The 27,144-nt window shown below is 38.6% G+C and overlaps 2 protein-coding genes across 2 annotated transcripts in view; both read right to left on the reverse strand.

Moving 5' to 3' along the window:
* LOC100439228 (cytochrome P450 7B1) overlaps window positions 1-25,151 on the reverse strand; it is a 206,035-nt gene extending 180,884 nt beyond the window's left edge. Inside the window, exon 1 of the mRNA XM_024251127.3 lies at window positions 24,474-25,151. Coding sequence (XP_024106895.3) covers window positions 24,474-24,595 — 122 coding nt within the window. The 5' untranslated portion in view covers window positions 24,596-25,151. The remainder of the gene's footprint in view (window positions 1-24,473) is intronic.
* Window positions 25,152-26,011: 860 nt separating this feature from the next.
* On the reverse strand, window positions 26,012-26,929 carry LOC100442185 (translationally-controlled tumor protein-like). Its single transcript, XM_054561667.2, has one exon. It carries the CDS (start codon window positions 26,747-26,749, stop codon window positions 26,228-26,230), a length of 522 nt encoding a protein of 173 aa, XP_054417642.2. The 5' UTR covers window positions 26,750-26,929; the 3' UTR covers window positions 26,012-26,227.
* Window positions 26,930-27,144: the final 215 nt, after the last annotated feature.

Genomic DNA, 27,144 nt, shown 5'->3' on the forward strand with positions numbered 1-27,144 from the left:
CATACGTAAGGGAAGTGGGATTAAGTTTCTAACACACGACGTTTTGGGGGACACATTCAAACCATAGCACCTAGTACGGTCCTTCATATCAGAAGCCTAGTTCATCCTTATACCTTCCCTCTCTCACACCTTTTTCCCACATCCAGTACAACACCAAGTCCAGTAATTCTGACTCCTAAGAATTTCTCCCATCTAGCTAAATTATCAGCAATTGTTTTTCTGTGGCTTATCACTATCCTGATTACCTAGCACATCATGTAATGGAATTGATGGATTATTTACCTACCTCTGTAGATTTAGGGTTCTTTGAAGACAGAAACTGACTTTCATCTCTATGTAACCAGTAGCTAACAAAGCATGTATATAGTAGGTAGCCAATAAGTGCTTGTTGACTTGAACTGAAAGGAATACACAAATGGAAAGACTAATAGATTAGGAAGCTGGATATTGGGGTATCAACAGTCCCTTTCTTTTGCCTTAGTGATTGTTGGAAAAGTCATGTCAATAGGAACAGTTGTTACTAGTAGCCTTAACTCTCCTCCTTGTGCAAGTCACAACTTTAGGGGATCAAGCAAAAAAAAACTACGTATAAAAACACCGACAAATCTTGAATTCGTTAAGCAACCTTGAATTAATAGAACACATAAGTGTGAACATTGGGAAATGGGTATAAACAGGTCCCATATTTATACTAGTCTTCCTAACTCGGCTATAACCTCCTTAGTGGCAGAAATCGAAGCTTATTATCATTTCTACTTGCCTCAGGGTTTCCCATTGCAGGACTTCAATAAGTATTTACTGAATAGTGCATATCTGCTTTCCTTCAAGGGTCTGGGCAATAAAACATTTCCAAAATCAACTGTTTGCCTCCAAAACTTCTTCTATCCTCAGAGGTAAAATAACTTGTGAGAAGTCTTACCTCAAGTAAGTAAAGGAGCTAGTATTCAAACACCTCCTTAACTCTGATTCTAAAGCCCTGCTCTTTAGCACTCTGCCATATCTTGACCTGACACATTCCAAACAAGTATAAATATAGATGGTCAAATACCTTACCTTCTCTATTTCCTTTCTGTAACAAGAGTTTCATCTAAATTGTTTTTACAAATGGTTTTCTTGTCTCTGAACTGAGTTTCAATCTGATCTGAGTTCTTGTCTCTGATTTAAATCTCCAAATATCCTTAGTAAATAAATTCCATAAAAAAAACACTCTAATTCTCTGAAATAGCATTGCTCCAGTCTTCAGATATGAGATGTTTCTCATGGCCTGAACTCACTCTAGGATTCAGCATCTTGTGATCCTGATACAGTGAGTCTTGAAACTACTGTTCTTGTTTGACAGGCAGTCTAAGAGGAATTCCCAATAACCACCTTAGCTCCGATTAAAGTGGAGCCAATGAGTTATATTCCTTATAGTAAACTGTGTATTCTCAGGTTTCTCAGCATTTTGGGAACTAATAATGACTATAAAGAAAATAGTCCACAGGCTTTGTTTTCCATGTTATGATTGGGCATTGATTTTATTTAAGGATAGTTTTTTCCTTAGTTACTAATGTATTACTTGTTGATGACCTACAATGTGCCAGACATTTTTCTAGGTGCTGAGGACACAGAGATGAGTAAAAAATAGACCTTGATTATCATATTAGTTGCTGACATACTGGCCAGAGGAGATAATATATATTAACTGATAATTATAATACATTGTGATGTGAATTCTGACGTGCTGTGGGAACCTAGGGGAAGAGACAGTGAACTTTGTCTGGGAGAGAGCTGGGAAAATTCCACAGAGGTAGAGCATTTATGCTGAAAAGAAGGGTACCATCATGAAGTCAGAAAAAGGCATGGTGTATTTGAGGACAGGCACATTTCTCATAGCAGAAATGTATGTGATTTGGGGGGGTGGTAAATGTGAGAATAGTAATGTCCTTGTGGAATCATATCATTCCCGAATGATTATCTGGTTCAGCTTCTTCATTTACAGATGAGAAAACTGAGCCTTAGAGAAAGTTAGTGACAAATGTTGTCATACCATTTCCTCTGCTGTGAGTGCTCCATTAATGCTTACTTCATAAACAGCATGGTCCTACTTTTTCTCTTTCAATAAGGAGATGTATTCTTAGTTATTTTATTGACCTGGTTGTAACTGTAGCATTCCAGTGAAGGCTTGGAAACAGTAGTTCGAAGAGGAAAGTGCTTACTGCCATTGATGCTTCTTTATTTAATCTTACCAATGTTTCACAGACCCTGCAAAAAGTACGCTCTGGACAGAGCCCAAATTCTGGTCCTTTTCTAAAGTCATCTTTGACAGAAATGCTGTCTCTGCATGTTTCTTGCTTGTTTTTCCTTTTGTTGGTAATTATCTGTTCTAAAGAAGGAGGTCGGTTTGCAAATAAATCTATGCATATTCTAAATACAATTAGAAAACTTTAAGTTGCTGACAAACAAAGAACAACCAATTTTTCAGGATTAAATAATCTAGCATTATTATCAATTTGTCACACACAGGGCATGAGATGTCCCACAAATTTGATCATCCTAAAATACTTTTAAACCCTCTTGCCCTATCATATAAACACAGCACTTGAGACAATTCATGTTCCTTTTTATAAGAAACTAATAAACATGAAATGAGGAGAGGCATTACTCAGATGTGCTTTAGCAAGGGGTGGGGTTTAGGATATGCTCCCCCACAATATGGCAGCATGGCATTTGAGAAAACAGCAGAAGCAGGAAAGTCACTCTCATCTTCCCCTCCTTCTTTCTCCCCAAAGCAGGTCATAAGACTAGATGCCCTTCCTCTAAAGGAGGTCATAAGACTTTATTTCCAGAGATACCTTCCCTACACCCAGAGGAAAGGAACAACCTTATCCTCAAAGACATAGAGATGCCAAGAAGAATCTGAACAGGACTTGCAAAGTGCCCTCCAGTTTAGATAATACCTCCTTGGTTCAATCATACTTTTCCACAATTGTCTACTCTTCATCAAACTTGTCAGAAAAATACATAGAATTTCCTGTTCCTTTGGGTCTTTATTTCTGAAGGGTCCTGTGCCACATCAAACTTATACTAAATAAATGTGCATGCTTTTCTCTTGTTAATATATCTTTTGTTATTGGGATCTCAGCCATGAGCTTAGCAATAGGTGAGGAAAGACATCTTCTCTATTATAGATCCATCATGTAAAAAGTAAACCCAGGTAGGGTCATTTTGTAAAAAAAAAAAAAAAAAAAAATTAGAGGTGATTAAATACAAAAGGTGAGTAAGCATAATTAGTGAAGACACGAAGGGCAAGATGGGATTTTCGGCATATAACATGAGCACTATTTACAGAGCTGCTACCCAGAAATTTCATAGCAATAGCACTTACTCTATTTAATGCAATAGTTTATTTCTCTAGTAAAAAATATGCTCAAGCCTCAGCTAGGAAATTAACCACTTAAGTTTTTCCCCCATTTTTGTCTAATTAAGAAGTTGAAAACAATATTCAAGGTAGCATAAAGGAATGCAGGTCGACTTGAGCCCTAAAATGAATAAAATCTGAGTAGCAAAATATGGCATATCATGGACCACTTGCCGACTATTATTTATTGATGCAAAAGAAACAGCCCGAATCACATTGTCATTACAACTTTATCACATAGACCCTAGGAATGTTGTTAAATCTTATCTTCTGCACTTTACTAGTTAAAACATGTTACCCATGGAATAAGTTAGAAAAACTATATAATGGCCATGTTATCTATAACCCAAAGACTCCATCCACCTGCAGCAGGTTTCATCTCCAAGTCTCTGCTTCTGAAAACTTAAAGAGCCAAACTGTATGGTAACTCTAGAGATTAAAATAATCAGGGCAAATTCCATAAATGGATATGGAGAATTTCAGTATAGGAAAAAAACACTGATTTGAATCAATTTCTGCAAAAAAATAAAACTTTCAAAGACTTTATTTTTGGATTCTTTCCCTTAAAAAGTAAGAGTCAGTTTAACTTTAAAATATGTCTTCTTTTTAAAATTGTGGGTATTATGCCATATACTATTGCCTGCAAATACATCAGAGTCATAAATGCTTTGGTCAAAAGTCTTTACCCTTCTTCAGTTGACTGGTGATTTCATATGTTCTAGGAATATTTTTATCTTTTGGCATGATGCTCTACACCATATGGTACAACACACTGAGAAGCAAAAAGGGTAGAACTAGTTTGAAATATATATATATATATATATATATATATATATATACACACACACACACACACATATATTTATACATATGTGTGTATATGTATGTATATGTATATATACATATACATACATATACACACACATATACATGCATGTAAGTGAAAGAATTTGCATGCATGACTGCAAAGAAATATAAGGACAAAGTTTTGCATTCTGTATTCAGTGCTAAGATTCTTTGCCCATGTGAAAAAGGTCATTCAAAATCCAAAACAAGATTAAAAGTTTGCTATAGACCTGAAAGCAACAAGAGACATATCAGGAACCACTATGTTTTGGTACATAAAGTAATATTTGAACTGTCTGTAACACTTTCTCATTCAATATTTAATGCTGCTACTCTAAGCGCAATAGTAACTGCAGTGATGACACATGCAACAGCTTGCATAATCCATTTAGGAAGGATTGTTAAGATGAGAAACACACTAAACTGTCTATAATTAATTCCCAGGGGGTGAAAATATCCTTCCCCTTTGATTTCAGGTTCCTTCAATCTGGTTTTACTTTTGAAAACAAATCTTGAATCAAATTTTACAAGTTTTCAGAAAGACTGAGCTGTGACTCTTGCCTGGCTACTACCCTTATGTCACAAGGCAACTTCCTGCATCTTCTCTCCTGCTTTCCATTGCATCTGACATAGGGCAGTCTAGGCACACAGTAGACCCCAAACCTCTACTAAGCCAGTAAGCAAGTAGATGCAATAGCCAGTAAATGGGATAGAGAAAAAAAGGCATTTGCCAATGTTGACCATCAAGTGTGGCTTTCACACAATCTAGTGCAAGAGGGAGACAACAGACCATTTTTGCCTGCTTTGTTCTTAGGCTTAATATATTCTACTTAAAAAGTCCAAATGTGTGTAAATGTTTGTATTCATATCATACTTACATCTCTTCTAGCAATGCTTAAAATGTACTAGCTCTTAATATTTTCATTTTTAGTAAAGGGGGAGTGCAAATGTCAGAACATTGTTTTAAGAGAGATTTTAAAAGAATACGAAAAAAGGAAAAAACTGTTAAGAAGTTAAGTTTGAAGTCAAACATTGTGAGTTTGAACTGCATTACATTAGAAACATTATTTAAATAAAACTTACTTTCAACCTCTGTAAAATGAGGAAAGTTATCATAAGAGGATTCAATAAAATTCAATACAATAGTGAATATAAGACACTTTCCTCTATGTATAATAGGCCCATAGACAATTCTCAAAAGTGTTGGCCATCCCTACTATAAGTCAAAATCAATTCTATAATACTATACACTTACTATAAAAAATATAAAAAGGAACCAACAATATTGGAGTAGCCAGTGCTACAGCGATATCTACTTATTATCCAGAGAAGTTAATTCCTTTACATTCTAGCCCTAAAGGACAGCACTACTGAAATACAATACTACAACACGAAGTTCTCCATGCCAGTGACCCGACAGTAAGCCTCTTGCCTTCCTGGGATAAGATGATTTGAGTATTCATAGTTCTAAGATACAGCTAATAAAAAGCACTGCTTTCACCAGGATAACTTTGGTTTTTCAAATAGAAAGCTAGTCTTTTAAATGGTTTATGAGCTCTCATCCTACCATTATTTGTTTCAAGTGTACTAACGACCAAATGTGTGTAATTCTATGTGATTACCAAAAACAGGCTCAGCCCTTTCATAAAGGAGTTCCCATTTGTTAAATAACACTATCTACCTATGCCAGGAAGCAGAATCTTAAGCACAGTTATACAAATCCAGTACCTAAACATGAAAGTCCAGTACCTAAAGCTAAATATGTTTTGTTATACATATTTTTAAACTGAATTTTCAGATGCAGGAATGTTAGAGGTCATCTGCACTTCAGTTACTGTGTGCAGTTAGGTTTATGCGAAATAAGTCGTTACACTAATATGTTCTCCATTTATAAAATATTCACAATTAGGTAAGCATTTGCTAATGAAATCTTCAGTTTTTAATGGAACTGCAGAAAATGTGGTTTTATGACATTAGGTTTCAATTTGTATGCAGTTTGTATTTTTGATATCAATATCTAGAACTCTAAAATATTCATATTGGAAAAATATAACAATTACTGTACCAAACTATTTATTCATTCATTCACCCTTCATTCTTCTAACAAATATTCACTGAGAATCTACTCAGTGCCAGATATTATGCTAGGTGCTAAAACTAAAGTGAAGCTTCTAAAGTTTCTTCTTTATTAATGTCAACTATTTAGGATGAAGTTATGAAGAGAACTGACAATGAATTTAAATCCTGTTATGGGTGTACTTTTGTTAGAATTTCTATTAATTTTTATATTAAGCAATTATAAACTTAATTAATCCTTTCCATTTCCTATATAAAAAAAGATCCCATCCCAAATATTTCTACATTGAAAAAAATGCCAAACCCATAAAAATGAGCAATTCAGCTATAAAAATGCATGATATAATAGATGTCACCTTCTCTTATTCGCAAAGTAACTTTCTATAATTTTGTCCTTTGTCTTTCACAGAACAGTAACCTGAAGTAGTTTCAATGGGATTTTACTTTGTATAAAGCACAAAAACCTCCTACAAGAAGTTGTTAATGTTTCCTCTGCGGATGATGGCTCTCTCTATTATTTTTGGGAAATCGGTGAAGTACAACTCCCATTCCCTTAGATCCCTTCAAATTGTCAGAGTCAAGCTCAGCTTTCTCCTCCAGGCTGCAGGCAACCATAAGTAGGTATGCACCAGGTTTGGGCAAGAAAAAATCTCCTAACCAAATCATATCTGAGTCTCAATATCTTCAATGTCTGACTTATTTTCAAAACGATTTTTAAAATTCATGGAGTTGCTAGATGCATAACAAAGATTCAAAACTTACTTGTGAATCTATGGGTAAGGAACACAGAAATCAATGCTAATCTGTGACCCCATGATAATCTGTAAAATCTGAGACCAAAAATTCTCAAATGATGATGTATTAGCACAGTGGCAAAGGCACTGAGTATTTATCATAGAATGTTCACTTTCCATCCTGCTCCTCATAAGCAACCAGCAAAGTCCACCAAGGTCCAATCTCCCAATCTTTTTCATCCTTTGAACCTCCTTGCAAGAGGCAGTGTAGTTTAATGCAAAGAACATGGGGAATATGGCCATTACACTAGTTTCTAAGAATGTTATAACGAATTACCACAAATTTAGGGGCTTAAATAACAAAAGTTTATTTTTTTTTACAGTTCTGTGGGCCAGAAGACATGGGCCTCACTGGGCTAAAAATCACAGTATTGGCAGGGCAGGTATGGCTTAATTCCTTTCTGGAGGCTCCAGGGAAAAATCTGTTTCTTTGCCTTTTCCAGCTTCTAAAGGCTGCCTGCATTCTTTGGCTCGGGAACTACTTCATCCACCATCCATCTTCAAAGCCAGCAAAAGTCAAATATTTCTCAAATCATATAACTCTGACCTCCTTTTTCTGCCTCCTGTTTCCAGTTTTAATAATCCTGATTCCACTGGGCCCTCTCAAAAACTGCAAGATAATCCCCTATTTTAAGGTCAGCTGATTAGCAACCTTCATTCCTTCTGCAACCTTAATTCCCCTTTGCCATGTAACCTAACATATTCATAGGTTCTGAAGATTAGAATATGGCTATCTCTGGAGCTGAGAAGGCTTTATTCTGTCTAATGCATCCACAACCAAAAACCCAGGTCTATTCCCAAGTAGCACAGCACCTTAATCTTTTATTATTTTAGTCTTTTCTTTTGAAAATTGCTTAATAATAGTTAACCTCTTGAACATGAGTGAGGATAAAATGAGACAATAGATGCAAAATATCTAGGCACAGAGGCTGGCACCTAGGAGGACCTCGATGATGTTCACTTCCATCTTCCCTTACCATCCTCTCAAAAGTCACCATTTGTATTAGAGTAGAGCTGAATTTTGGATCCATGTTCATTTTAGCTTTATAGCCATGCTCTTTGCCCACCATGACACCACTTTTAGCAAGAAGGTCCCAGTGTAGGGAAAGACTGAACTGCAGAAGACTTCACATACACAAATTGCCAGCTATGATCTGCCTTTCTGCATCACCCCAAGATTCATATGTTGAAACCTAATCTACAAGGTGATGGTATCAGAAGGTGGGGCCTTGGGAGGTGTTTAAGTCATGAAGGTGGAGCTCTCACAAATGGGATTAGTGCCCTTATAAAAGAAGCCTAACAGGTCCTTTGCCCCTTCCTCCACATGAGGGCACAGTGAACAGGCACCATCTATGAGGACTGGGCCTTCACTAGACACAGCAACTGCTGGAACCTTCATCTAGGACTTCCCAGCCTCCAGAACTATGAAAAATAACTTTGATCTTTCTAATCCTCCCAGTCTATGATATTTTTATTAGAGCACCCAAACAGACCAAGACAGTGCCCCACATTATTAGGTGAGCACTCTAAGATATTCTTCTGATAGAGATGAGAGATTTATGCTAATCCAACATAACTTTTGAATTGATTTTCTGTTATGACAAAACAGATGAAGTATTTAAAATAATAACCAGGATTTACCATTAAAATGTGATTACAGAATTGAGCAATCTTCAGTGTTGATCCAATTAGCACTCCTGAAGGTTCCATGAATCATTAAATGGTTATTTTGAATCAAGTACAAAATAAACAACAAAATGTTTGATTTTAAGGTCATCATGTTTTTATTACACAATGAGAATGTTCTCTATCTTAGGACCATTTTTTAAAGACAACGTGTAACAGTGAAGCAAGCCAGAAATCTGTCTCAAATGGTAAAACAAGAAATAATCCAACCTCTGGGCTTTATAAGGGAAAGCATAACATGATGCACTGATTCTCTATTAATCAAGAGCCACAGAGGTGCATGCAGATCTCCCTGTCACTTCCTTTGAAAAACACAAAAATCCACCTGTTAAGTTCAGCATACTCTTGAATAGAAAATAACTTTACTCTCAGCTGTCCACATCCTTTTCCTATATTTTATTATAAGAAAAGGGGAAGAAACAAGAAAAACATCCACTAATGATGGCAGCCTGGTTCTTCTCATTCCCTGGGCAGTGGTAACAATGTGAGGGATCTAGAGCACGAAGGATCTTGCTTGAGAGTAATTAAGTAATTAGAAACAGAAATAATTGACTTATGTGATACAGTGATGTCAACAAATCAACATTTCAAAACAACTCATTATCTACATAACCTTAACATCTCAGAACTAAAAAAAATCATTAAATTCTTACTTTGACTAAAACTTAACAGCATTTTAATCTTATTTCTTACCAATTACAGCATTGGAGAGGGGGTATAATGATATGTATGTCGGGTGAGAGGGCTGAAAGAGAGAAAAAATTCCATACTACTTTTTTTTTTTTTTTTTTGGTCCAAATAGCAACTAAGAGGAAAGAGTTTCTGGTTAGTGCCAAGGAAACCCAATGTGCAAGCTGACTGTCCTCTAAGCTTTCAAATAAGATAACCCGTGATAATCTGGTATTCTGAGTTTTACCTCATGTCCTCAGTTACAAATGACAAGATCATTCCTGCTTCCAGACAAAGCTTTGCTCAGAGAAATGGGGACTTGACAATAGTTAAAAAGATCAGTATTACTCAAAGTGCAGGGCTGACTGGTATAAGTCACAAAGAGATAAATGCAAAGCCTGAGGGTAAACATTTAGAAAGTTTTAGACCAATTTTAGGAAGTCTCATTCATTACTGATAGGACTGCAAAATGGTACAGTTAATTTTACAGAACAATTTTAAGTCTGTTCAATCTAATAATTAAGAAAAATGCTTTAGGTTTGTATCATTTTTAAAATTTTATTTTATGAATCATTTTTCTTAATTTACCAAGGTATCAGTCCTTGACAGATGCAAGTTAAAACAAATATCAAGAAAACCAGTCCTTCATCACAGCCATTTTGAGAAGCACCACAATAAAACATCCCTCACAAATAGAATAGGCAAAGAGTAGTGCCTCAAAGGTACTTGCTGGCAGAAATTATTTACTGTGATCACAGATTACTTTTATCATGCTGAATAGGTAACTGATAATGCAGCTAAGTAGAGACATCAGGACTTAGAACAAAATCAAATAAACACAAAAATTGAAAAAGAACAAATACTTAATAAGTCCTTTATAAATTCTGTGCTTACAGACTAATAGTCTGCCACTATATTCCACCATGATAGCATTTCCACTAGTTGAGAACCACTGATATAATTTTCAGTATCCTTTTTGCCATTTAATATTTATAGTGAACTGTTGACTAGAGACTCAATGGCCATTAGGTAACAACTCAACAGGAGAATTCTCTGGATGTCTTGATTCTTCAAGAAAAGTCTCAGTATAACTACCATATATCAAGCACCTAGTATGTATCTGGTACTGGCAGATACTTAATGTATCATGGTTCAAAAAAATTAAATACTTTATTCAGGATAACAAAATGAGTAAGAGATGGAGCCTAGATTCAAATCCAGGAATGTTTGATGCTCTTGCCACTATATGAAGCTGCCTTTCATCAGAAAAATGTGCTAATATAACTCTGAACTGAATCACACTTATTTTGAATAGTATAAAACCTCAGTTGCTAACAAGAAGATCAACAGAAAGCAGGGAAACACTTGATGAAAAAAAGTTAAAATAAAATGACAGTGACTCCTTATACACAACACCAAAAGCAGGTTCCATTAAAAAAATGAGAAATTGGACTTGATTAAAATTAAAAACTTCTATTCTGCAAAGACACTGTTAAGAGAATAAAGATGCAAGGCAAAAGCTAAGAGACAGTATTTTCAAAATATCCAAAATATACAAAGAACTCTTACAATTCAATGATAAGAAAACAACCTAATTTTTTTAAATGGGCAAAATATCTTAACAGAAACCTAACCAAGAAGATATATAAATGGCAAATAAGCATATGAAAAGATACACAACATTCTATGTTATCAGGGAACTGAAAATTAAACAATAAGTATCACTTCACACTTATTAATATGGCTAAAATCCAAAACACTGACACCACCAAATGTTTTCAAGCATGTGAGAAAAAAAGCAAGTCTCATTCATTGCTGGTAGGACTGCAAAATGGTATAGTCATTTTGGAAGACAGTTTGACAGTACTTTTACAAAACTAAACATATGCTTACCATGTGATCCAGCAATGCTGCCCATGCATACTTACCCAAACAAGTTCAAAACTGAAGTCCACATAACATCCTGCACATAAATATTTTTAGCACCTTTATTCATAACTGCCAAAACTTGGAAGCCATCAAAATGTCTTTCATGTCTGTCAGTGAACAAACTGTGGTACATCTATGTAATTTAGAATAATTGAGTGATAAAAAGAAGAACTATCAAGCCTTGAAAAGACATAGAAAAACCTTAAAGGCATATTGCTGAGTGAAAGAAGCCAATGTGAAAAGGCAGCATACAACATGACTCCAACCATATGACATTTTAAAGAAGGTAAAACTAGGGAGACGGTAAAAAAAAAAAATCAGTGGTTGCCAAAGGTTAGGTAGGTAAGAAAGAGGGATGAATAGCAGAGGCCAGGATTTTTAGGGCCATGGAACTATTCTCTATGATACTGTAACTGTATTAGTTCATTTTCATGCTGCTATGAAGACATACCCAAGACTGGGTAATTTATAAAGAAAAGAGGTTTAATTGACTCACAGTTCCATATAGCTGGGGAGGCCTCAGGAAACTGACTATCATGATGTAAGGGGAAGCAAACACACCCTTCTTCACATGACAACAGAACAGAGAAGTGCCAGCGGGGGAAATGCCAGACACTTATAAAACCATCATATCTCATGAGAACTCACACACTATCATGAGAACATCATGGGGGAAATAACCCCCATGATCCAATCATTTCCCACCAGGTCCCTCCCATCACACGGGGGGATTATGGGAACCACAACTCAAGATGAGATTTGGGTGGTGGAACAGCCAAACCATATCATTCTTCTGCTGGCCCCTCCCAAATCTCATCTTTCTCACATTTCAAAACACAATCATGCCTTTTCAACAGTCCCCCAAAGTCTTAGCTCATTCCAATACTAACCCAAAAGTCCAAGTCCAAAGTCTCACCTGAGACAAGGCAAGTCCCTTCCGCCTATGAGCCTGTAAAATCAAAAGTAAGTTAGTTACTTCCTAGATACAATGAAGCTACAGGAATTGGGTAAATACACCCATTCCAAATGGGAGAAACTGGCCAAAACAAAGGAGCTATGGGCCCCATGCAAGTCCAAAAACCAATAGGGCAGTCATTAAACCTTAAAGTTCCAAAATAATCTCTGTTGATCCGTGTCTCACATCCAGGTCATTCTGATCCAAGATGGCCTTCCATGGCCTTGGGCAGCTCCACTCCTGTGGCTTTGCAGGGTACAGCCCCCCTCCCAGCTACTTTCATGGGCTGGCATTGAGTGTCTGGCTTTTCCAGGTGCTCAGTGCAAGCTGTCAGTGGATCTACCATTATGGGGTCTGGAGGATGGTGGCCTCCTTCTCGCAATTCCAATAGGCAATGCCCCAGGAGTGACTCTGTGAGGGGAATCCAACCCCACATTTCCCTTCTGCACTGCCCTACCAAAGGTTCTCCATGAGGGCTCCACCCCTGTAACACACTTCTGCCTGGACATCCAGGTGTTTACATACATCCTCTGAAATCTAGGCAGAGATTCCCAAATCTCAATTCTTGACTTCTGTGCACCCACAGGCTCAACACCACATGGAAGCTGCCAAAACTTGAGGCTTGCACCCTCTGAAGCAATGGCCCTAGCTGTGCTTTGGCCCTTTTAGCTACAGCTGGAGCTGAGGCATCTGGGACACAAGGCACCATGTCCTAGGCTGCACAGAGCAGTGGGGCAGGGGTTAGGCCTGGTCTATGAAACCATTTTTCCCTCCTAGGCCTCTGGGCCTGTGATGGGAGGGGCTGCCATGAAGGTCTCCAACGCCCTGCAGACATTTTCCCCATTGTGTTGGTAATTAACATTCAGCTCTTCCTTACTTATGCAAATTTCTGTGGCAGGCTTGAGTTTCTCTAAAATGGTTTTCTTTTCTATCACATTGTCAGGCTGCAAACTTTCCAAACTTTTATGCTCTGCTTCCTCTTGAACACATTGCCACTTAGAAATTCCTTCCATCAGATACCCTAGATCATCTCTTCCAAGTTCAAAGTTCCACAGATCTCTAGGGCAGGGGCAAAATGCCACCAGACTCTCTGCATAGCAAGCATGACCTTTACTCCAGTTCCCAACAAGTTCCTCATCTCCATCTGAGACCACGTCAGCCTGGACTTTATTGTTCATATCACTATCAGCATTTTGGTAAAAGACATTCAGCAAGTCTCTAGAAAGTTCCAAACTTTCCCACATCTTCCTGTCTTCAAAGCCCTCCAAGTCTCTAGGAAGTTCCAAACTTTCCCACATTTTCCTATATTTTTCTGAGCCTTCCAAACTGTTCCACCCTCTATCTGTTACCCAGTTCCAAAGTTGCTTCCATATTTTTGGGAATCCATATAGCAGTGCCCCACTCCCTTGGAGCCAATCTACTGTATTAGTCCATTTTCACACTGCTATTAAGACATACCCAAGACTGGCTATTTTAAAAATAGGTTTGATTGACTAACAGTTCTGCATGGCTGGGAGGCCTCAGGAAACTTACACACATGCCTGAAGAAGAAGCAAATATGTCCTTCTTTACATGGCAGCAGGAGAGAGAAGTGCCAGCAGGGGAAATGTCAGATGCTTAGAAAACTATCAGATCTCGTGAATACTCACTATCAAGAGAATAGCATGAGGGAAACCAGCCCCAAGATCCAATCACTTCCCACTGGGTTCTTCTCATGACACATGGGGACTATGGGAACTACAATTCAAGATGAGATTTGGGTTGGGGCACAACCAAACCATCATTAGACATTTGTCAAAACCCACAGAATATAAAACACAGAAAGAACCCTAATGTAAAGTATGAAATTTAGTTAACAATGATGTATCAATATTGACTTCTCAACTGTAATAGATGGACCACACTAACACAAGGTGTTAATAGTAAGGGAATTGAAGGAGTGGGCAGCAAGAGATTAGGGGTGAAGGGAGTACAGCAGATCCCCAGATACAGTTGTTTTTCATTCAATGTCATTTTGTGATAACTTGATGAGAAAAAAATATCACTTCAACCAGGGGGCAATGTCTGTGTGGAGTTTGTTCATTCACCCCAGGTCTGCATGGGTGTTCTCCAGGTACTCTGATATTTTTCTCACATCCCAGAGCTGTGCACCTGAGGTTTGTTGCTGTGCCTAAATGGTCTTCATCTGGGGGACTGTGGGTTTCTGTGAGTGGCCCCTGTGATGGGTGCTGTCCTGTCAAGGGCTGGCTCCTGCCGTGCACCCACAGTTGCCAGGACAGGGTCTGGCTACCTGAGACCCTGAACTGGAATAATTGGATAAATAATAATCTTACTTGTTTTTATTCATCTTTCTTAAATGTATGTATATATCACATTTATTTCAATGTTTAAAATTACAAGTGTTTTTGGTCCTTATTTAGAAATTTTGTGAGGTTTTGTGACCAGAAATATGCTGTAGGAACTTAACTCTTGTTTATATCAATTAGCCTACTGTAGAATTACGGTGTCTTGCTTAAAGTTGCAGTTTCCACCCAAGAATCCAGATGATGTTAAGTGAGGACTTACTGTATAGGGTAGCTTTTTGTACTTTGCACTCTTTTTTCTTATTTTGAGATGGAGTCTCGCTCTGTTGCCCAGCCTGGAGGGCAGTGGTGTGATCTCAGCTCACTGCAACCTCTGCCTCCTGGGTTCAAATGATTCTCCTGCCTCAGCCTCCTGAGTAGCTGGGATTACAGGCACGCACCATCATGCCCAGCTAATGTTTTTTATTTTTATTTTCAGTAGAGACGGGGTTTCACCATGTTAGCCAGGCTTGTCTCGAACTGCTGACCTCAAGTGATCCACCCACCTTGGTCTCCCAAAGTGCTGGGATTACAGGCATGAGCCACTGCGCCTGGCCGTACACTCAGTTTTTTTTTTTTAAGCCTAAACTGCTCTAAGAAAAAAAGTCTATTTTAAAACAAAAATGTATATGATTCATAACCATACATCTCAAAATTTTTCTGTGCTCATGACTACTTTTTATGTCAATCATGAGAAATTTTGAGAGTATTCCACTGTATAAGTAAAAAGCCACTCATCCATATCCAGGATCTTGATAAGGCAGTAAGAGTCCCAATGTTTTACTATCTGATTTATAATTCATACCTACTCCAAAGTGGGAATTTCCCTCTAACTACAAGCAAGCCTTTGCACTCAGAAGATGACTGTGGGCATGCCCTCCACTTCTTCAATGCAGTGGTTCTCTACCCTCACCCAGAGGATATTTGACAATATCTGAGGACATTCATTATTTTCATGGAAGGGGAGGGTGTGCAACAAGCATCCAATAGATAGAAGCAAGGAATGCTGCTAAATATTCTACTGCAAAGGACAGTACCCACTACAAAGAATCATCCAGCCCCAAATTTCCAGGTTGAGAAACGCTACTTCAATGTAACACACAGTGCCAAGATGACCCACTGCCTGTGCAGGTGGTGAATCGCCACTCCAGATGTTTAAATAAATCCACATCTCCATCTGGGGATACAAATGAACCTGCAATGCATAAGAAAAGTTTCAACAAGAAAAAGATCTCAAAGACTGAACTCAGAAGAGGAAGCCTCAGCACCTGACATTTCCCAGATTATCTCAGAGAGAATCCTTCCTTCAACAGATGATTCAAAGGATCCATGAACTGTGGTGACCACTGAGCAGTCTACAGAACCTAGCTGAGTCACATTTGTCAACTACAAAATGGAAATGACAGTTACTAGATAGATGTGAGAATCAAAGCACGTGAGAAATGTGAACACACTTTGAAAAGTGTGAGGTCCTATTTACATAAACAAGCAATAACCAAATCTTCTCTGAGTAACATTAAGCCTAGAAGACCCCAAATCTTGTCATTTCTAATTTCCAATGTTTGATCTTCTGGGCCAACACCATACCCCACATTCAGGATCAGTGTTCTTTCCTTATCATTATCACTTGAGCAAAATGATAAGGAAAGTTCACTTCCACCTAAAGGCAAGCTTGAAAATCCATAGGAATAAGGCAGCCAAAGGACCCTAGGAGATTACATTTAAAATACTAAAAGGAAAAAATCTGAAACTCATTTACTCCGTGGTGTGAGTGTCCAGTGAGAAAAGTCAAAAGCTCCTTGCCCCAAGATCAATGTGTTTTAGTAGGAATCAAAGCCTAAAGCTAAAGGAAGGACATGCTTAGCTGTATGAGACAGGGGTGCTTTGAAATACAATATGCTTTTTATTCTTTAAGCCCTAAGTTATCTATTTTCAACTTTCCATAAGGCCACAATGCCTGCCTAAATCATGAATTAATCAAAACGTTTAACTAACCATCACTCCCATTCCTCCAATGTGCCCAAGAGTGTTTACAATATCTGATTAGTAGAAATAAAAATCTTAGACTCACATAAGAAGAACCTATTTTTTTAAATGATGCTTTTATGGGTTGAATCATGACCCCTCAAAACTCACATGTTGAAGTCCTAACCTCTAGTACCTCAGAATGTGATTGTAATTGGAAATAGCATCATTACAGATATAATTAGTTAAGATGTGGTCATATTGCAGTAGGGTGGGCCCCTAAAACAATATAACTAGTATCCATACAAAGAGGGGAAATATAGACACAGACACAAACACAGGGAGAATTCTGTGTGAAGATAAAAGCAGAGTTCAGGGTTAAGCTTCCACAAGCCATGATATAACATAGAGTCCAGAAAATCACCAAAAACTGGGCAAGAGGCATGGAACAGAATCTCCCTCTCAACCCACAGAAGAAAGCAACCCAGTAAACACCTTGATCTTAGACTTCAAGTCTCTAGGATACGAGACAATAAATTTCTATTGTTTAGGCCACCCAGTTTGTGTGTGGTACTTTGTTAGAGCAGCCCTAACAAACTATTACAGGTGCCTATCAAGCAAAAGCTTTAATAAGGTCATTATTGATATCAAAAGGTATGGTAGGGAGAATAATGGCCCTCAAATGTCCATGTCCTAATTCTTGAAGCCTGTGAATTTGGTGCTATACATGTCAAAAGGGACTTTGCAGATGTAATTTAAATTAGGGATCTCGAGATGAGAACATTGTCCTGGATTATCAGCACGGGCCTGAGGTAATCACAAGAGTCCTTATAAGAGGGGAGTGGAAATGTCAGCGTAGGAGAGAGATTGAGAGATGTCATGTTGCTAGTTTTGAAAACAGGGGAAGGGCCCATGACCTAGGTCTTGGTGGCCTCCAGACACTGGAAAAGTCAAAGAAATGAATTCTTTGTGAGAGCCCCCAAAAGGGATACAGCCCTTGCTCACACTTTGACATTAGCCCAGGAGGACTTCTAACCTCCAGAACTGTAAGAGAACAAATTCTCTGTTGTTTTAAGCCACTAAATTAGTGGTAATTTGTTATAGTAACATTAGAAAACTAATATAGATTTGTAGTACCTGGAAGTAGTGTGCTGCTGTAACAAATACCTAAAAATGTAGAACTGGCTTTGGAGTTGGGTAATGGGCAAATGCTAAAAGAATTCTGAGGAGAATGGTAGAAAACTATTTACTGGAACAAATGGTTAGTAGAAATCTGGACGTCAACAACCCCCTTAGTGAGAGGTCAGAAAGAATTAAGTAAAGGGTATGGCAAAGAACATATCTTAAAAAATAATTAAATCATCAAAAATAAACAGTAGAAATAGGAATGTTAAAGGCACTGCTGGTGAAGGCTCACATGAAATGAAGAACTAAGGAATGTGTTATTGGAAAATGGAGTAAAAGTGATCCTTATATAAAGCTGCAGAAATCCTAGCTCTATTGTGTCCTAGAGTTAGGTGGAAAACAAAACTTGTAAATGATGAACTTAGATATTTAGCTGAGGAGATTTCCAAGCAAAGTGTTGAAAGATTAGCTTAATTTTTTTCTCACTATTTATAATAAAATGTGAAAGGAAAGAGAGAGATTAAGAGAAGAACTGTTAGGCAAAAAGGAACCAGGAATTGATGATTTGGGAAATTGTTCACCTATCCAGATTGCAGAAGGCACTAATATTAGGAGATTTACTGCGAGGAAACAGTGCTCTGCATAGAAAGCTAAGGGCGTAGCTGGACAACTTTTGCTAGCAGTGGGAAGAATCAGAAAGCCAGTTCAACCCATCACACATACTCATTCATTTGTACTGAGTATTTAATCAATTGTTGAAAAGATTAGGGAATAATCTTTTCAATGACTAATAGTTGCCCTCAACCATGTCAGCAGAAGCCAGGAATAGAGATGGGATTATCCAGAAAAATCTGGGGAAACAAATCTCTCAGGAGTGAATCTCTGTGACACACATGGGAGGCCCAAAGAGTTGTTTGGAATTTTGCCCCCAAGATGGATCATACACAGATCCTTGTAAATACGTGATTGTGATGATTTAGATGATGAGATCTGGAACTCTTAAACAGATGAGATTTTTGACTTTGAGCTGATACTGTAAACGGGTTAAAAATTTTGGGACTATTTGGGATGGAGTGAATGCATTATTTTTTAATGTAGGATGGACATGAATTTTGGGGGCTCAGAGGGAAGACTTTGTAAGGCAGAATATGTGATTAAGTTAAGGATCGTGACATGAGGATATTATCCTAAACTACCTATGTGGGCCTGGTGTAATCACAACTGTCCTCATAAGAGAGAGGCAGGGGTGTCAGAGTAGGAGCAAGAGATTTGAATTTAAGTGGCACCTAGAAACTGAGAGAGGCAAGGAAATGTATTCTCCCCTAGACTGTCCAGAAGGAATACAGCCTTGACAGCACCCTGAATTTAGCTCATTAAGGTCTATTTTGGGTCTCACATCCAGAATTGTAAGTTAAAAATAAAATCTGTTATCACCGCCTCTCCATCATATTTTCTGTAAATACTTTCCCCTCTTCATTATAAATCTTTTAATTCTGGTTTAAGTGTCTTATTTTAAAAAGATATTATTTAATCCATTTTTCATTTATTTAAAAGAATTTAAACATCTTATATTTATTTTAATTGTTTCAGAAAAACTATTTTTTTTTTCATTTTTGTAGGGATTGAGCAAGTAAGGAAAGAATGGAGACATCTTTGTTTTCATGTTTGTCTTTTGCAATGTAGATTATTTTTATATGTTACCTTCAACAATAATTTGGGAAGTGGGTATCTATACCTAAGTCTATTATGATACACAGTGATTTAAAAATGTATCTCATTATTGGACAAAAACATGTTATTAATGACTTGCTGTAGATGAACTGCATTTCGTAACACATCCAGTTCTAAGTAAGAAGTCTTCTATGGGAAGGACTACCCACAAGGCTGGTCCTTCCAATGGAAATGATAATTTAAAACACTTTAAACATTTTTTTCAAAGTTTTATTTTAAATAAAATATTAAAATAAAATTTTAAATGTATTATTCTTTCTGTTTGTAAAAGAATACATATTTATTGATATCAACTTAAAGATACATATAAGCATAACAAAGAAAAGAAAAACCATCCCACAGAAATATGTCACCTAGATATAACCACTGGTAAATGTCTTACATAGAATTTGGATTCCAGAAATGGCAAAGTTGCTTGAACCAACCTAACATTTCCACAGAAAGCAAAATACGAAACAAAAAAAAAAACAACCAATTTATACTTGCTGAAGAACAGGCAAAAGAAGGCAGATATCAGAAGGGAGGCAACCCTTATAAGAACAGACCCATATTGAGTGAGGTCCAGGGTGGACAGGTTTGCCCCTGAGGGCAGCTGGAACTCAAGCAAAAAGCCACAATATTATCAGCATGGGTGTCAGAGTTTGGGGCTACTGAAGTGGCTGGCAATCAAGCAGAAAAATCTAGAAAAGAAGGAGGCACCTCAGAAATCTCTATATATACACCCCTCAAATTCTTGGCCAACCCTGGACATGTGCATCTTCAGGGAAGACCCCAAAAAGCCCAGCGGAAGGGATCTGCTGGAAGACTGCACAGAGGCTTCAGCCACTGCCCACCACCGGGGTGACAGAGTTTAGGGTTTGAATTTCATCTGCCTTAGTCAATTCAGACTGCTATTGCAAAATACCATAAACTTAATGACTTATAAACAGCAGATATTTATCTCTCACAGTTCTGGAGCCTGGGAAGTCCAAGATCAAGGCACAAGCACATTCAGTATCTGATGAGGGCCCAATTCCTGGTTCATAAATGGCCATCTTCTTGCTGTGTTCTCACATGGACAAAGGGGCAAGGGGGCCTTTGGGATCTCTTTTATAAGGACACTAATCTCATTTATGAAGGCGATGCCCTAATGATCTAATTATAACCCAAAGACCCCACTGCTTAATACCATCACCTCGGGGGTTAGGATTTCAACACACGAATTTTAGAGGTGAAGCAAACGTTCAAACCATAGCATCACCAAAGAAGAGAGAATCTGTAAATATCTCAAGCTTTTCATAGATTCACCTTGACAAAGAGTAAAACTAAGCTTCCATGAGTTCAGAATAATTAGCCAGAAATGTATCTGCATGCTAAAACAAAAATCAACGCTTCATAGGAAAAAAACAAAATCCAAAATCCAGAAAGATAGTACTTCCAACCAATAGACTGGCATTATTAAATACTGGCAAGGCTGTGGAGCAATGTAAACTCTCATGTATTACTGGTGGAAGTGTTTAAAAAAAAAAAAAGCAAAAATTACTTGGAAAAGTGTCAATTTTCTGAAATGGTTGTGGATAGAAAACCCTATATTCTATGCCCCTCGGTCTTCTCGTATGTTATATATATTACAAACTACAATTAAATAGAATGAATGAACTAACGATAGATACAACAACATGAGTGAATCTTAAAATCATTATGTTGAGAGAAATAAGTTATACACAAAAAAGGATACTGTATAATCCCATTTATATGAAGTTTGAGAATGAGCAAAACTGACTCAGAACTCAGGTAGGAACTGACTAGAAAGAAGAGTAAAAAAATTTCCTCTTTCTCTGCCAGCCTCAGTTTCCATAAGGAGAGTGGCCCAGGCCCTCCTCTTCTCCATCAAACCCTTTCATCAGGCGATCTCAACTTGTTCTTGCTTTAATTCCCTCTTCACATTCGTGGCTTTCACAAATATGTATCCTGCCTGGAACTCTCCCCTGAGCTTTTGGTGCTCACTGCCTATTTAACATACCCCAAAGAGAATTATTGATCTCCTCAATTCTCCCAAACCTTCCCTATCTAAGGAAATGATATTACCGTTCACTAAATAATCAGACCAAAAAACCCAAAACCAAAAAAAAGGGAAACAAAACTTCTAAGCTTCATTGTTGATTCCCATCTCCCTCACACATCATGTTCATTCTATTAGTAAATTATGTTGACTCTGCTGTCAAAAATATATCCTGATTCTAACCACCTTCCATCAACCCCATGGTCACAACCCCAGGTTAAGCCACTGTCATCTCTCCTGACAAGTACTGCAATGGCATCTGTGATTGACAGTCTCACCAGATAATATCCAACAAGGGAAAAGACAATCTCACAAAAGGAAATCAAAGTACTGTAGCCAAAAGAGGTGGAATTGGTAAGTGTCTGAAGGCAACAAACGACCTCTGAATTGATTTTTACCGATTTTTAAAAATTTTTTTTACCATTTTTATAGGTAAAATTTAAATTTTTACTTTGGAACATCTGGCATTCCTATACTATGCAATATTACAAACTTGTCAGCCATAATTGTTCAAAAGATGAAAATGGAATGAGAATAAAAATGTAATCTACGTATGTATAAAAATCTCTCAATGTGATAATGGAAAACTGTGCTGAATATTTTTATCATGTTAGGAACAAGAAAGGCTTTCTAAGCAAGGACATATATCCAGAAACTCTTAAACAAATGCAAATTACAATAGTAAAAATAATTGCAGCTGGTATGAAAGAGTATGAAAATTCCCATTACATAAGAGTCTTTGCTGATTATATAGAAAAAGAACCCAATAGAAAAATAAATTATTGAAGAAACAGACGATTATTTTCTTTAAAAGTACACAAATTCCTTTAAAAGTAAATACATGAAAATTTGGGATAAAAATGAAGCTTCATTTTCTTTATGTATCAGATTGGCAAAATTAAAATGATTTATAATACCAGTATTGGCAGAATGTGGAGAAATTGGCACTTGCACTACATTAGTAGTAACATAAATTGAGACTTAGAGTAGTTTGGCAACATCTATTAAAATGTAAAGCACATATACATTTTGATAACAACTCCACCATCCTACATAAATATTTCCACAAAAGCTCAAAGATATCTACGTTTTGTGTGTGTGTTTTTGTGTATCTATGGTGTATATTTATATAATCGTTACAAATAATGACTTCTATAAACTGACATAGGAAGGGATCTAAAATGTATTGCAAAGTGGAAAATATAAGGTGCAACACAGGGTATATTTCCCCACGATTTTTATTAACATATATTCATGCATATTAGCATAAGCTTTAAAAAATCTGTAAGAATATATAAGGGACTCTTAACCATGTTTCTGTTCTTAGAGGTGGTATCAGAAAAATCATTTTCGTAGAGCATTAGGGTAAATTATCCAAACATTAGAAATAAGGAACATGACTCTGTACTGGGACAAATGAAGCTATCTTTTATACACTGAAATGCAGTATAATCAAAGTAGTGTCCTACAGATTTGCGGCATTAAACGGTCTTCCTGGTATGAAGGAACTGGCAGTTGATGGCATGAATATCTCAGTAAAATAATTTTTCATGATATAGAGAAAGATCAGCCTATTCTCAGAATGCTAGGAGAGAAAGCCTCCCTTGCCCTTTTGCCTTCCTGTCCCTCAAGTTCCACATTCTCACACCAATCACCTTCACTGATCCAAACTGCCCTAGTCAGCTTGTCTGTTTCTACCCTGCATGTAAAGCGGGAATAGAACCAATAGCCTTCTTTTACCACCTCTCTTTAAAGGCACACCTAGAGGTACATCTTAACTGGCTTGCAAATGCAAATAGAGACCCTGCAAATAGAGAAGGTGGAACCTACATAGAATCACATACCACTGAAGTTCAAGTGTCCTGAGTCCTCATCTTGGGCTCTAAAGCAAAAGTACAGCCATTGGAAAAGGCAACCTGGAAGAGTGCACATTCCAGGAACATCTCTGAAAACTGACATGGGAAGAAAGGCAAATACTCCTAGAGTACTCATCTCCAGGCATTCTAGAAATGTCCATAGATTTTTGTATGCAGTGCAAAGGTGTCATTTCCCCAAAAACTATTGAGAAACAACCTGTATCACACACACATAGATATCTATACATTGATACATATGCATGCAACTATACATACATATATCAATTATCATCCAACAAAATGCATCTGCTTGGTTTTCAAAAGCGATGAACACCAGAGCAGTATGAAAATAGGACCCAGAAAGAAAGGAAAAACAGATTAAACTCAAAGTGAATGATTTTATCTGAACTTCTCTATTTCTACTTCCACAATTCAAATTAGATAAAGTGACACACGTCTAGATTTTGTCATTATTGTGTGTTTTGTTTTGTCCTTATAAAAATGATACAGCAACTGCATAAAATAGTCTCCATTAACTCATTTAGTACTCACAAAAATCTCACGAGGCATGTACTATTATTTCAGCTTTCCAAATGAGGTACAGTGAGGTAAACTGAGGAAGAGAGGCACTCAGAGTTATTGTTCACACCATGCACTGGCATTTTCTTGAAATAGCTCTCTTTTAACTGATGAAATGTAAGAATATTCCCCTCCTGAAATGCTCTATGAATTCTAGGCCATAAAACATCAACTCACAGTGGCAAGGCACACGATGTGTCTGTGATGCATAATGCATACCGCCAACCTAGGGCTTATTACAACTTATGCTGGAGCAGCAAATGGAATTCGGTCCCAAAGCTTTAATATGTATGCGTACGTGTGGGAAAAAGACAGAAGAAGCCTTTGTTATTACAAAGTCCCAAAGGAAGCCAGTGCCCCGCAGCAAGTTCTGACTGTCTGCACTGGAAATCATGGAGGGGGACTCCCTTCGCCATCTGGGTCGCGCGCGGCCCGCGGGGCCCAGGGCGCATGCGTGGCCTGGCGGCCGAGGCGCTTACCTGGTGCGCCGGACGAGCAAGCAGAGGGCCAGGAGCAGCAGGGCCGCGGTGAGGGCCAGGCCCGGGAGGCCCAACCGCTCCAGCGAGAAGCGGCCCGTGGCCGCGGACACTTCTCCTGCCATCCGGCGCGCGCTAGGCCGCGGTGGGCAGCCCGGAGTCTGCCTTGCGAACAGCGCAGTCGGCGACTCTGCAGTCTGCGGCTGCTTCTCTCGGCGGCGCCCCCTAGGCCAGGGCCGGAGAGGCTGGCCTGCCCACAGCGCAGACAGGAATGTCACCGTGGTCTCCCAGGCTGAATGACAAAAGTTCGTGGACTGCCCCCTCCCCGCCTATCCTCCACCCACGCGTACCGCCCCGTTCCCCCACCGTTTCCGACCCGGCAGCGTCTGGAAAACAGCGCCCTTGATCCTCCCGGGCAGGAAGAAGGGCCAAGGAAGGGGTTAGAAGGGAAAGAGTTAGGATTTCCCAAGAACCAGCCCTGAAGGCCTGGAGGTGGGGGATTTCGCTTCTTAGTTGGACGGGAGCCCCTTGGGTTCCTCACTTCTTAGCCCGCGCCCTGCGGGAGGAGCGACTCTGCTTGTCCCTCAAGATGCTTCGGAAGGTGCCCGCTGCGCTCTGACACCGGCGATCTCTTAGGTACGACCCAGCGGGGTTGGGCTGGTGGCAGAAACCGGCGGGAGTGCGTGACCTCGAACCCGTTTCGCTCCCGCCTCCTTCACCCCCTTACATCCTATTTGCTCACAAGTTTTGGTTGAGGCCTACTGTGTGCAGAGGCGGGTGCCAGAGACACGAAATATAAAGACCTAGGCCGTAAGCCTTCAGAAGTCCCGATGAGGCACACAGTACAGGAATAGGGTGAGACAGGTGAAAAGAGATTGCAGAACAGCGTGGTAGGGGACGAAAGAGAAGTGGTTAAAGTACTGCAGGTTGTACTCAGAAAGAATAAGGGAGAAACTTTTAAAATACCTTTTTCTGAGTAATGACCATCCACTGGGTACTTTACACACGTTTTTACTTTCTATTTTTTAATGAGTATTTTATAGAAGACATAATGAGACTGAGATTAAGTAACTTAACCTGGTTGCTCATTTGATAAATGTTTACCATTCCCACTGATAAATATCTGCCGTTCTAACCACGGTCCTATTCGAGGACTTGTGTGCTCTGTCAATGCAGCACTTCTCTGGAATGGGTACAGCAGCTTCAAAACTGATCTCTGGTTTTTTTTGTTTTTTTTTTTTTTCCCCCACTGAATGAGTCTCTTTTTATTCTCTTGGTAATCTCTTCCAGTTAACTACTTCCGTTGTAGGTGATGAAATGAGTAAGGCTCCACACTTCAGATGTTGGCACTGCTATGAGCATGGTCTTTCCCTTTATTGCAACTCAAAATCAAAACCTCTGATTCTTTTTTATATTCCAGTCCCAGAAGTAGTCTCCACTGTAGAAGTTAATTGATGAGTAGTAGCCTACAACCAGGCTCTAGCTTCTCCAGGAACACTACAGGATGAATTTAGTTTAAATATGCATTAAACTAAAAGGCATTCTCTCAAATGAGTTTAAATGCATTTTATTTTTAGACAACCTACATGACATGTTTTTCTTAAAAACAATGCCTCCACTCCAAATAAATCACGGTCAAAATAAATAAAGAGCTCAAGATGACATCAGTCCCATTTGTCTTAAGTCCTGGTGTTGTGTGGATGACAAGCAGAAGCCAGTTATGACAGGTGATAGATCCAAAATAATTGCCAAATTTGTTAACATTTTTCCATTTCTAAACCATCCTTAAAGAAAATCATATATGGGGTCACACCATCCTCACGGTAGTCCAATAGAGCAACAACCATGCCACCTGGATTCATGTTTTCACCAATAAAGAACTGGTAGTTTTTGAAATTAGCAAGGATGTGCTTGATTTGTTCTGCAGCCCCTGTCATAAAAGGTTTTACTCTTTCTGGTCTCTGTTCTTCAAGTTTCCCTTTGATTGATTTCATGTAATCTTTGATGTACTTCTTGTAGGCTTCTTTTGTGAAACTTGTTTCCTGCAGGTGATGGTTCATGACAATATCGACACCAGTGATTACTGTGCTTTCGGTACCTTCGCCCTCGGGGCCTTCAGCGGAGGCATTTCCACCAATGAGCGAGTCATCAATGTTATCTTCTGTCCTACTGACCATCTTCCCCTCCACCTCCAGGCACAACCCGTCCGCGATCTCCCGGATCTTGTAGATGTCGGAGAACATCTCATCGTGGCTGATGAGGTCCCGGTAGATAATCATGATGGCGACTGAAGGGAGACGATGGCGGCGCTAGCTTTAGCACGAGCCTGAAACTCGGAGCGAGCGCGGTGCAGCCGGAGCGGCGCTCGGGGGGAGGGGGGAGCGGGCGGAAAAGCTGATCTCTGGTTTTTTACCTTTCCAGTCCATCATCCCCATTTCCACCTCCCTAAAACACAGACCTATCCAGCTTTTTACTCTGTTCAAAACTCTTAATGGTTGCCTTTGTGACGAAGTCATATCCTCCACCTGCAATGAGAAGCCCTGCACAAATTGTCTTCATTGTACAGCTCCCCTCGCCAGAACAGTTCCATATATACTCAAGCTTGGGCCACCATGTCCCTCATACTCAGCCTGTTCACATTATTAACTTAAAAAATCCATTGTAGTTTTGATTT

Source organism: Pongo abelii, chromosome 7 (genome assembly GCF_028885655.2).
Source record: "Pongo abelii isolate AG06213 chromosome 7, NHGRI_mPonAbe1-v2.0_pri, whole genome shotgun sequence".
NCBI lineage: Eukaryota > Metazoa > Chordata > Mammalia > Primates > Hominidae > Pongo > Pongo abelii.

What these genes read in the sequence shown, in the direction of transcription:
- LOC100442185 (XM_054561667.2), bottom strand. Translation starts at nt 26,749, where the DNA reads ATGATTATCTACCGGGACCTCATCAGCCACGATGAGATGTTCTCCGAC.